Raw genomic sequence first — 12,831 nt, forward strand, 5'->3', positions numbered from 1 at the left:
AGGGATCCATCCACTCAGAGTGCTGCTGGATGCTAGGATTCCTGAATCCTGCAGGGATCCACTCAGAGTGCTGCTGGATGCTGGCATTCTTGAATCCTGCAGGGATCCATCCACTCAGAGTGCTGCTGGATGCTGGGACTCCTGAGTCCTGCAGGGATCCATCCACTCAGAGTGCTGCTGGATGCTGGGATTCCTGAATCCTGCAGGGATCCACACAGAGTGCTGCTGGATGCTGTGATTCCTGAATCCTGCAGGGATCCATCCACTCAGAGTGCTGCTGGATGCTGGGATTCCTGAATCCTGCAGGGATCCACTCAGAGTGCTGCTGGATGCTGTGATTCCTGAATCCTGCAGGGATCCATCCACTCAGAGTGCTGCTGGATGCTGTGATTCCTGAATCCTGCAGGGATCCATCCACTCAGAGTGCTGCTGGATGCTGTGACTCCTGAGCCCTGCTGGATGCTGTGACTCCTGAGCCCTGCAGGGACCCACTCAAGTGGGTGCTGCTGGAGCTCAGGGCTCAGCCAGCCACCTTGGTGAAGAGAACCAGCACAGTGTGTGAAGGGAACTCCTGCCACTCTCTGAGCTGAGTTTTAGCAGCAATACCCCTCAGATGCACCCTAATGGCACCCCAAGGCAGGTGCCCCTAAGTGACAGGCACAGCAGCTCCCAGGACTGCTGGGCACGGGCAGGAGCTGGCTGCCCTCCCTTTGCCCCTCAGTGCGTCACAAACACCTTCCCAAAGCTGCTGCTGAGCCCCAGGGCCCCTCCCAGCCCCTCCTGCCAGCAGGGAACAAACAGAAATCCCCTCTGCTTGTCACAGGAGGGGCTCAGAAAGGGAGGGACAGACAAACCGCCACCTGCGCCTGGCCAGATCTGTGTCATCCCAGTCCCACCACTCCCCAGCAAACACCTCCAACTCTGCCCCATCTATATTTTAAAATATACATTATTGCAACCTCTGTTTTTTGAAAAAAAAATGTAGCAATTTACTTCATCTGAGGAACAATTTGCACACAGGCAGTAGGTGACTGTCCTCAGTGAAAATAAAAAGCTTCCCATATGTCACTTAAGCAGGACAACTCAGGATCTTCAAGAGCTTCATTAACATCATTAGGTGTGACTGCCAACAACCAGGATTATAAATGGATCAAAAAAGGCAAGTTTTCATTTAAATTTCACTGGTTATTCAGTGCAACTTGGAGAAGTCCTATAGTAACTGGGAGTTCTTCTCTCCAATGGAAAAGATCATTGCATTTCATCAGAAACTTTTTTCAAAAATTCAATGTACACAATTCACTGGCAAGAACTGTCAGAGCTTTAAAAAGTACCCAGGAAAAATATCATCAAAACGTGCAGTAGATTTATTCTGCATATTACAACTGTAGTTCCAAATCAGTGATTCCAAAGCCTTTCATTAGATCATAAAAAACTTCAGGCCAGCTTATAATGAAATCTCTAATCAAATATGAATGAATCATCTGATATGACACAATTCCTTGAATGAGAAACAGATGGAAAAGTAGTGATGATTAAGTGGTTTAGATCACAAGATATTAGTTAAGCCAAAGGAGGAGATATTTAATCACAGAACCATGGAATGGTTTGGGTTGGAAGGGACCTTAAAGCCCATCCCATTATGCCCCCTGCCATGGCAGGGACACCTTCCACTATCCCAGGCTGCTCCAAGCCCCCTCCAACCTGGCCTTGGACACTTCCAGGGATGGAGAATCCACAGCTTCCCTGGGCAACAAGCAAAGGTCTCTTTAATGAACCATCAGCAATTCCCCGGGGAAGTATCTGGAGACTGCTGCTGTATTTTAGGCATCGCTGCACAAAACATTCACCTGATATTCCCTCCACTGCCTGAAGAAAAAGCAGAGCCAAATATAGCCCTGAAAATCAATATCCACTGGGGAAGAGCCTCCAGGATCGTGATAAACGCGTGTCATGCTAGAAGAGGAATTCCTAAAATCCTGGGAGCGCAGGTGGCTGCTCTTTCCCCTCCAGCAATAAACTAGCCCAGTTAATTTTGGCAGAAAGCTCCCTGGGGAGCTGTGCAGTGCAGGGCACAGCCATGAAAAGGGCAGGCAGCAAAAGGAAAGCCAGCCCCTGGGAATAATGGGGCTGTCCATCCTCATCCTGCAGCCAGTGCTGGCACCATCTGTGCGGGGAAGCTGATGGAAAAGAGGAACTGCAGGCCCAGGATGAGCCTCACCTCCAAAAAGTGAAGGGACTGAGAATGAAATCAAAGCAAAACAACAGAGATTTCACCCCAATTACCTCTCTGAGGCTGCAAAGCCAGGTAAAGCACCCAGGCTGCAAACACAGACGGCAACCAAGATGCCCTCTGAGGCACATGGAATTTTTTCCCCAAGGAAGGCCTCAATCCATGATCTATTTCCATGAAACATTTATCACTTTTCATTCACCACACAGTACTGTTATTTTCAGCAAAGCCAGAGGCAATGGGAACAAACTCCTGAATAACCATTCAAGGGAGCCCCTCCACGCCTGCTCATCTCCTCCTTCCCTAAGCTTTCTTCACAAAGTTCTAGCATTCAAAGGCTCTTCCCTTCATCACCTGCTTTTATATAACTCAAAAGCACAAAACAACCTTTCCTGTGGTTGGGAATGGGGAAGAATTCTTATTTTTGAAAGTAACACTTGGAGAAGAGTCAGGACTAAGGGAATCCAGTGAATTCCAGAGCCGATCGCTGTGAATTAATGAACCAAGCAAGGTGAGGGCAGAAGAAAGAAAACCAGCAAGTTGGGGCTTGCAGCAGAGCAAACTTTCCTGCCTTTCATCCAGGAAACCAGTGCTGTATTCAAGAGCTTCACATTTAAGTGCTGCTTTCAGCTGTTAAAAGAGGGATAATCATTTATAATTCATGCCAGCTCTTCCAATTGATAACCATTTCCTCATGGGTAAGAAAGGAGACAGATAAATCATGACAGATAAATACATTTTCTGAGACAAGAGACAACAAAGCAGAGATGAGGAGCTGTGGGCTCCTGCTCTTCCCAACCCACAGGGATCAGGATATTCACATTCTGGCCTCCAGCATCAGGTCAGTTCAGGACTGCCCATCCCTGGAAGTTCCCAAGGCCAGGTTGGACAGGGCTAGGAGCAACCTGGGATAGTGGAAGGTGTCCTTCCCCATGGCACGAGATGGGTTTTAAGGTGCTTTCCAACCCAAACAAGTCTGTGGTTTCTCTGATTCCCAGCTTGGCTAGAGGAGGGGTTTAATTCCATGTGGAATATGGATGCTGAAGCTGAGACAGAGGTGGCCAAAAAACTCATCCCTCTTCCATACAGCCCTGCACATGCACAGAGTGCTAAAGCAGAGATAGAAGGACATTAAATCATCCCATGACCAACAGAACATGAGCCTGGGGACACCATTACTCCAGAAAAGAGGTTCTGAAGCTTGAACTTCCCTGCTCCTCTGCTCTAGATGTGGCAGTTCCCTCCCCTCTCCTGCAGAAATAACCCCAAATTTACTGACTGCAAAGGGCTTCTCACAGCAGCACAACAATTCAGCAAATCCTCTGTGGAAATGGGGGAGCTGGCTGAAGGGCTGTCAGGGCTCTCCTTGCTGGGGAATGGCTCTGGAGCTTTCCTCCAGCAGGTGAAACATTCCTTAGATTGTCACTGCATGGGCCATGGTTTGTCCATTTAGCTCAGGGCTGGAAATTAAAGACAAATACTAATAAATCATAAGTACTGCAGGAAATATAACCTTGAGCTGATTTTAACTCTCAAGGCTTTAAGCTGCAGTTTCTCTGCTACTTTGGAATCATGGAATGGTCTGGGTGGGAAGGGACTCAAAGCCATTCCCTGCCATGGGCAGGGACACCTCCCACTGTCCCAGGCTGCTCCAAGCCTGGCCTTGGACACTTCCAGGGCTCCAGGGGCAGCCACAGCTGCTCTGGGAATCTTATCTTCTACCAGAGCATCTAAATGGTGGCAAAACTGTCACACCAAGGCTGGCCACAGGAGCAGCAGCTTTGCCATAACCTCACAAGAGGACAGGGTTGAACATGCTCAGTGTATGTTGTAACATCAAAATGATTTTTCCCAGAGCTCACTTTTGATGAGAATTTGGGGGGTTTGGATGGGTTTCTCCCCCATCCTGGGCTTCATGTACAGATCCATATTATATATCAGGATATTTTTAAGACTAAAGGAAAGCCTTTCTGAGGGGTAGCTACTTCTGGGGCACGACAAAACCTCACATTATTCCCTCACAGACAGGGATTAACCTCTGACTGCAAAACCAAGGGACAATATTAGTCCAGAGACTCATACAAACCATTTATTCCTACATACATCAACATTATTATTTTTGTGAATGACTGTGGAAGTGAGAGTGAATAACCAGATCTAGCATGGAGAAAAAGCAGCAGGGAGCTGAAATCTCCCACTTAATGCTCTGTGTTGGAAGGGACCTCATCCCTTTCCAGCTCCTTTCCAAAGGCAGGGACACCTCCCACTATCCCAGGCTGCTCCAAGCCCCATCCAGCCTGGCCTTGGACACTTCCAGGGATCCAGGGGCTGCCACAGCTTCCCTAGGAAATCTGTACCGGGGCCTCACTAGGCTCTGATTATTAATAAAAAAATAAAGAATTAAGGGAAGCAAGGTTGCTCAATAAAGTTAATTTATTCCTCAGGAGCCCAAGGCAGAACAGGCAGAGCTCTCCAAGGATGATTTTTGCACTCCAGAGCAGGGGGTAGGCTTGGTCTCCTTGCATCTCTGTGAGCACCTCAGAAATTCAGAGCACCAATTACAGGTGATATGTCTGTGAAAAGGGAAAATGTTTCCCTTCCTCCAATTAATCCTTCATTTATACAGAAAAGAAGATAGAAATAATGTTCACTGCTGATGACTGAACTCAGTTCTATTCAAGCAAATTCACTCCTAAAAACCATTTCATAAAATTGCTGTAAGTATTTCTTGGTTTGCAGTTGAAATGCTCTGCATTTCAAGGAGGATTTTTAGAACTTTCTCACCATTTCACATCAGAGAAAAACAACTAACAAGGGTCAAACCTCTCCTTCACTTGGTTCGTGGTGAAGAGAAAAACATTTTGGTTTCCTATGAGCACACCACAGTGATTTTATCTGAAATAGAAATGCAGCATAAAAGCTCATTGACCACTCAAGTTTATTCAACCTTACCCTGAGCAGGGCAGGAGAATGTTTTAAACAAAATATCCCAAGACACAATCAAGCATTTTTTTTTTCCTTATGCTGTTTTTAACACCATGATTTCAGTCATGCCTGAGCCTTGGAACACCACCCGACAATCCCACACACAACTTGTTTTTCCAGAGCAATGCTTGCTGCTACTTCTCCTCTCTTCTCTCAGAAAGATCTGCAGCAAACTCCTGAAGACAAGAATGATAAAAGCCAGATATGGCAATCCCAGAATAGGTTCAGTGGGAAGGGATCTTCAAGGTCATCCCATTCCACCCCTGCCATGGCAGGGACACCTCCCACTGTCCCAGGCTGCTCCAAGCCCCAGTGTCCAGCCTGGCCTTGGGCACTGCCAGGGATCCAGGGGCAGCCACAGCTGATCTGGGAATTCCATCCCAGCCCCTCCCCACCCTGCCAGGGAACAATTCCTAATTCCCAATCTCCCATCCATGCCTGCCCTCTGGCAGTGGGAGCCATTCCCTGTGTCCTGTCCCTCCATGCCTTGTCCCCAGTCCCTCTCCAGCTCTCCTGGAGCCCCTTTAGGAACTCTGAGCTCTCCTTGGAGCTTTCTCCTCTCCAGGTGAGCACCCCCAGCTCTCCCAGCCTGAATTCCATTCCCACAGCTCAATTACTGGGAGAACCATTTGCCAAAGAGGCGCTGCCCATCTCTCATCCCACCCACTTCACACCAGCACAGCTCCCCAGGGATCTCTGCCTTATTTTTCCCTCAAAAGCACAAAGGTGAGTTATTAAAAACACTCAAAATGGAGTCCAAACAGCAAGAACTCCCTAAATCCTGCTTGGCTCCATCAAACAGCCTCATTTCACCTGGGGAAAAGCAGCCAGAACAGACTCTACCATCAAGTTCCCCAAGCCCTCAACCAGCACCAGCCTTTGGCCTGAAATACCTCAAAAGGAAACATTAAACTTAACCAGCAAACAAAACCAACCCCAAAATAAAGGGATAGAAGATTCAAACCCATCCCCTCCACAATGCTGGCCCATGATCCACAGAGCCACAAAACCCAGCCTGGCTCACGACTGAGGTGCACAGTAAAACCTGAAAGTTGACCTGTGCTAGCACAGTGACTTTAAAATGAGAATCCCTCTGAGGGTTAGGAAAATAGAACCTCCCTTACCTGACAGACACGTTTGGGAGCACACAGAGGGGAGAAAGGGATTTCTCAGGATCCAAAGCCAAATGCCCGTGCCTGGTAAACAACCATCTCTTCCTTTTTCCCCCCAATGCAACAACTGTACCTCCTTGAAGGTTTCCTTCTCCAAACAGGCATTCAAGTCCACAAAAATCTAGGTTAGGTCACAGCCCACTTTTGTTCTCCCCCTCCCGGTGTACCAAAGTTGTTTTGAATAAACTTCGTTTACATCTTTCCAACTGGCATTACCAGAAGTGCTCAGATCTTCTGCAGGATCTCATCCTTAATAGAAAAGGGCCTGAGGGCATTTTGGAAGGCAACAGAGAAGGGAAAGTTGGGGGTTTGGAAGATCTGAGCTGCTCCCTGCAAGAGTAGATAATGTTTGCTATATCCTATCGCCCCTGGTAAGAATATCTGCTTGTACCAGGGAGAGAGAAGGGGGAAACATAAAAGCCAGCAGCAGATTGTTTCCCCCAGAATTCCATCTACTGGGAGCAGAACTTTGGTTTCCATCACTTGTGGAGCTGCAGCCCTGAGCTCTAAGAGCTCTCCCAGCTGGGCAAGGAGCAGCCAGGATGAGGAGGAGGAGGACAAGCCCCAGGAGAGGCCGTGGCAGGATCATTAGGAGAGGCAGAACAGCAAACAGCCCAGAGCCCAGCGTGGCACACTTTGATCAGCCCGGCCTTGGCTCCCTGTTCCTTCTCCCTAATGAGAGCAGCAGCTCCAAAAGCTCCTTCTGGGCTGGGAAGGGACTCCTTCAGATGCTGCTTTGTTCTCCTGTCCTCTCCCTTCAAAGGCAAACCAAGCATCTCCCACCAGGCTGGGCTCCCCTCAGCCCCCTGCAAGACTCCCAGGGCTGCTGTGCTCCATTCCCAAATCCCACTCTCCCAGCCTGGGAAAGCAGAGGTGTGCAAGTCCTAACAGACTCTGTTCCAGCACTCTGCATTTGCATTCTGCTCTCCTACTCACAAGGCAGAGCTGCAGAGCCTTTTCCTGCACCCCCCCAGAACAGGAATGAGCTTTAATAGGAGGTTTTTTCCTTACCAGAGCTGGGCATGTGGTTCACTCGAGGTGGATTCAACAGCTCCACTGGCTGGTCTCTGCCAGAAAGCCCATCTGGAAAGAGGAGGGAAAAAGAAAATAAAATCACATCAACACTTTGGGTAGCTGAGCTATTTTTAGCCATTCCAAGCAGGAAAAAAAAATCAGCAACCAATTATCGATGCAGAGCAGAAACACAAGGAGCACAAATCAATGGAAATGAGAACATTCCCAGGACAGCTAAAGCAGAAAATAAAGAAGACTCTATCCCAAATTACACTCAGGGCTTCCTGGTCTTTAAGTCCACGACTGGTGCTGATCCCAGGCTGAGGAAATAGGCATGTCAGCACACAGACCTTACCAGAGACAACTGTGACTCCTTCCTTGCTGGGGGAACTGAGCTAAGACAGACACTCAGCCCCACGGAGCAAAGTTGAGGAATGGCTGGAATATGCCAGGGAGATGTTAAGGAAAACTGACAAATCACTGCAGGAGATTAAAATGCAGAGACATGCATAACAAGCCCCATTTTGCATAAGTTTAGATTTCAGAAAGGCATTAAAAACATACTTTGTAAATGAGATGCACAAATCCATCTTGCTGAAGCAGTTCCCTATTTAAAATATTTCCAAGATTGTATCTTGCATCCAGGTAGAGTTAACCAGTGTTGGAGACTGCCACACCTGAGTTTCTAGTCACCCATTCCTCTCCCAGAAAAGCCAAAGCAAAAAATGCTAAATTATGTTTTCAGTGTAATTACGAACCCTGGGATACAGAAAATTTATCTCAAACCTATTTGTTCCACCTTTGCCAGTCTGTCTCACTTTTCCCCTCCAACCCCTTTCTGTGCTGCAGCTCTGATAGGATCAAGCCAAACCCTGTCTGGAGACATCAAAGAAGCCACCCCATCTCACTCAGGCAAAGGACAGTGTTAGAAAAATGTTAATATTTGTTTTCTTCTCCCTGCTTTCTCTGTTTTTCTGGAGAGAAAGCACAGCTGGGGATTTCTCCATGTCTTGCCTGGGTTCACCTCCAGTGACCATACCCAGACAGAAGGGGAAGAGCAAAACATCACTATTTAAAATATGATCAAGCCATCAGGCACTCCAGAGTCAGTGGAGAGCACAGCCCAGGAAACTTCCCAGTTTTCCTGGGGAGCAGAGTATTCTCAGCTTCTCTGCTGGGCAGTTTCACATAAAGATGTTCCTTCATAGGAGAAGAACCCATGGACAAAACAGAGCCCTGTAGCAGCACCCAGGTGCTCTGTGAAACAAATCCAGGTCAATTTGGGGGATTTTTAAGACTTGTTTAATTGTAAGAAATAAAGTGCATTCATTTTTCCACTCATTAAAAATATATGATACCCACAAACCAATGCTTTGCAATCTTTGTTTCAAAATGAGGATTAGATTAATCGCAGCAGAACATTCAGGAACATCTTTTAAAGCACTGACACCTGAAACACTTGAAGCAAAACCAAGCTATCCAAGACTAAGGTTCTGTCTTCACTGTGCAAATAAAGCTCCATAAAATTTTTAGAAAATAAATAAATAAAGCTCTAAATCTCTGGAGTCCTCCCTCAGCACATGGAGCTGCTGGAGCACTGCAAAGAGGTCAACCCATGCAGTCAGGGTTTGACTCTCCTCACAAGCCTTGGTTTGAGTACTGAGACAGCCCAGACAAGCTACAAAATATTCCTCAGCTCTCTGCTGGCCAAATTGGTCCTGAGCTACTAAACAGATTTGGCAAGGAAACATCCTCTCCAATTGGTTGTCTGTGAATCAGTCTGATGATTTCCCCAAAACTCTGCGACAAAGTGCTCTGTCCACAGAGCCTGGAGGGAAGCAGACACCAGCCTGGCTGATTCATGGCTCGAGTCAGGGAACATTTTGTATAGCTTCGTTTCCAGATGGGCATTTCTAGTCATTAATTAACAAGATGAAGCCATAATTCATTGATGGAAACTTGAACACTTTGGTTTTTATCTTAATCTGTTCCAAAGAGTTGTTTAAAGTTATTCAGAAAATATAGCCAGGACAGGTTTGGAAGTAGCTGAGTTTGCAGCTTTTAAAGAAGTTGAAAATAGCAAAACAAAGGACAAAACATTTATAAGTTCAGTCCAGAATAAACCAGAAACATGACAGATAAAAACCCTCAGAAAAGATGAAGCAGCAGAACCAGAGAATTGTCAAGACTGGAAAAGACCTCTGAGATCATCAAGTCCATCCAGGGCAAAACCAAACCAGATGAAGACCAGGAAATCCAACCTCTCCACTTAAAAAAGACAAGAAATGAAGAGAAATGGAAGGATGAAACATTCAATGAGGTCTTAAAGAAAACTGCAAGCAGCCTGACTATAATTAACTCTGATGAGCTTAAAAATGCAGGGCAGAACTGGGAACGAAGAGGTTATTTAAATAGTTTTCCATTTATTCAGATCTTTCAACCTGATGCAAATCACCCTGGCCTACCTGAATTCCTGGAGCATAGCAATGAGCAACTAAAAATTATCTTTAAAGGACACCCAGAGTAGAGGAGAAGTTCTACAGAGGTGTAGAAGTAAAACTTTAGGAGAGACAGGGAGAAAGGCAGGAGCAAGAGGCAGAGAAAATCAGCATTAGTGACTCAGATTTGTCCCTTTGAAGCTTGAAATGCAGAATTAAAACTAAAAAAAAAAAAGGATGGGGGATGCAGTGACAAAGGAGTAAAACCTCCCTGCTGTGATAATGATAGGAAAAAGTACAAGTACAAATGGGAAACACCTGGCCAAGCAAGGGCAGGAGAAGGAAAAGCCAAAGGATTTTCCAAAACCAAGCACTCTGCATTCAGTGAGGATGCAGAGGATCCTAGTTCCCTCCTGGATGTGCCAGCAGGGGCACGTGGAAGGTGATCCCTCAGTGGCCACAGCTTTAGCTTCAATACCTGAAGATGAATTGTGGGCAACCAAGGAGAAACCTCAGAGAGAAGATTTTTAAAAATGAGACGGAGGGACTGCAGAACTTAGTTTTGCCAGCATCAGCCTGTTCTCCATGAAGGGAAGACAACAGAGTGGCCCAGAGATTTTTCTCAGGATGGGCAGTTTTCTGTGAGTTTGAGACCACTCGACCAACTTCTGTTTCCTTTGCTCCTAAATATTCTGGACAGCACCTCACTGAACAACAGCAACCAGGGGCTTCTGAGCAGGCAGGGAATTTGCTCAGAGGGTGGGCAGGCCCTGGCACAGGGTGCCCAGATCTGGCAGCTGTGGCTGCCCCTGGATCCCTGGCAGTGCCCAAGGCCAGGCTGGATGGGGCTTGGAGCAGCCTGGGACAGTGGCAGGGGGTGGAATGGGATGAGCTTTGAGGCCCCAAATCATTCTGGGATTCTACAAGCCAGCACAAGCCTCATCCCTTTGCATCAGGCTGCTGGCAGAGAGGCCCAGGCTGCAGCACACAGGAGCTCCTGGCTGGTCCTGGCAGTGCCCAGCAGCTCTGTGCAGTCTCCATTACACGTGTCAGCCCACAGCAATTCCATGAATCTCTTCCAGGCACAGGAACGTGGGGTTTCTTTCCCCTTGCTCTCAGTACCCACAGTACAGCATGCTATAAAAAGCACCCTGCATGTTGTACCCGAGCTGGGCTGGGGGGAAGGACAATGTGCAAACAGGATTTCTCTGCCTTACTTCCTGGCAGGATCTGGGGAGGGTCCGTGGGTGGCTCTGCTCGAGTGTTTGGCTGAATTTAAAAACCAGATCATGCACTGCCCTTGGAGCCTTGGGATACCAGGCAGCTAAAACAGGCTGGCTGAGGAATACAAAATCTCCACCCCTGACCGTTCAGCACAGGCCACTGGAACATCCTGACTTGCATATCAAGCGTGTGTGACAAGTTACAATATTAGTAATGAGAACACTAATTATCATGGATGCGTTATTTATTTGTCTGCTCACTCAAAATTTACAGAGGGGGGAAAAAAATCTTTCAACATTTACAAGAAAGCAATTAGGACAGCAAATGGATTATTTCTCTTTAAACCTATGAGAAAATGCTCAGTGCATATTTCCTCTCTAATTTGTCTGCACTCAAGGATCTATTTTTGGAAGTCTCCCTAGACTGTATTGTAGCACCACATGTACTGTAATGGCATTTTAATTAGCCCAGAGAGCTGGAAGATGCACTCTGCATCCGAAAGAGAGGCAGCCTAACAAAATGAGAGCATCCTTCTCTTCCCTTCTCAGAGATTTACAGCAGCTCTCAGGCCGAAATACCAATTATGGCTTCAGCTGGAACCGACTGTGAGTGCTGTAAAAACCCAGCCCCTGGAACTCCAAACAGCAAAGCCAGGCTTTAAGCACTATTTACTCCTGCTTTAAAGGTGGATGGTGAAATCAAAACCACTGCAGCCACACAGGGGCAGAATGGGGGACAGGAGGAGGGGAGACAAGAGAAAAAGGGACGGATCTGTCTGAGTTATCAAAACACCCCTTCGGATGAAAGTTAATCCAATCCCGTTCATATGGGGTAATTCTTTCATTATTAGGATTATTACTGAAGTGAGCCACCTTGCCTAGCCAGTGGGTGACATCATGCATCACCACCACCAGGATGGTCTGGTGTGCATATATATTTAATCTGCTTTCATTCTGACTCCTTGCTTTGGATGGAGTAGGAAGTAGGTCAGGCTGGTAGCTTCCTCAGTTCTGGAAGAGGCTGGTACATGTGGAATAGCAAACCTCCCTCATGCCCTTGACAATCCTGACTGCTCCAGGGACATTTCAGAGCCCAGATGTCAGTGGGGGGGTTCCACCAAAGCCAGGAGCCCACCCCAGCACCCAGCACCTCACTAAAGAGAACCAGGATGGGGTTCAAGCTTTCTTTTCCATTAGAATCCACACAAATACCTCACAAGAACCTGAAAATATCCAGGCATAACATTTACAAGAGTTTGGTACTGCTCTCTTACCCTGGACCTTGCAAATATAAACCCAGCAGGTCACAGTTTGGTTAGTATCAATGTAAAAGCATAAAAGGAAAAATAAAAAAGTTCAAGGCCAGGCTGGATGGAGCTCTGAGCAACCTGATCCAGTGAGTAGCACCCTGGCCATGGCAGAGGCTTGGAAATGCAATGGTCTTGAAGGTCCCTTCCAACCCAAACTCTCCTGGGACTCTAATGCTCAGCAGCTGTTAACACAAAAAGCAACATTTAATTTATTACCAGGAAGTTATCCTAGAAGCCAAAATACCTAAGAAGTGTTTAAACAGGAAGCTGTGGTCCTCAAGGCGTTGACAGACTGATATCCAAATGACAAGACACCACTTCTCAAATGCTAAACCCTGGAAGCATTGTGTTCCACTTCCTATGCCATTATTTTCCTTAATTCTTTGCAGTGGGAGGATAAAGCAACTCCTCCTAAACATGACAATCTTCAGCCTCCTCAGCAGACTCCGATGACTTCAT

The 12,831-nt window shown here is 46.9% G+C and overlaps 1 protein-coding gene across 11 annotated transcripts in view; it reads right to left on the minus strand.

The window, feature by feature from the left end:
* HDAC4 (histone deacetylase 4) overlaps positions 1-12,831 on the minus strand; it is a 183,526-nt gene that overhangs the window by 103,910 nt on the left and 66,785 nt on the right. For all 11 annotated transcript variants that reach the window (XM_077180995.1, XM_077180996.1, XM_077180997.1 and 8 more), the window contains one exon: positions 7,399-7,470. In XM_077180995.1, the coding sequence (XP_077037110.1) occupies positions 7,399-7,470 (72 nt within the window). The remainder of the gene's footprint in view (positions 1-7,398; positions 7,471-12,831) is intronic.

Source organism: Agelaius phoeniceus, chromosome 7 (genome assembly GCF_051311805.1).
Source record: "Agelaius phoeniceus isolate bAgePho1 chromosome 7, bAgePho1.hap1, whole genome shotgun sequence".
NCBI lineage: Eukaryota > Metazoa > Chordata > Aves > Passeriformes > Icteridae > Agelaius > Agelaius phoeniceus.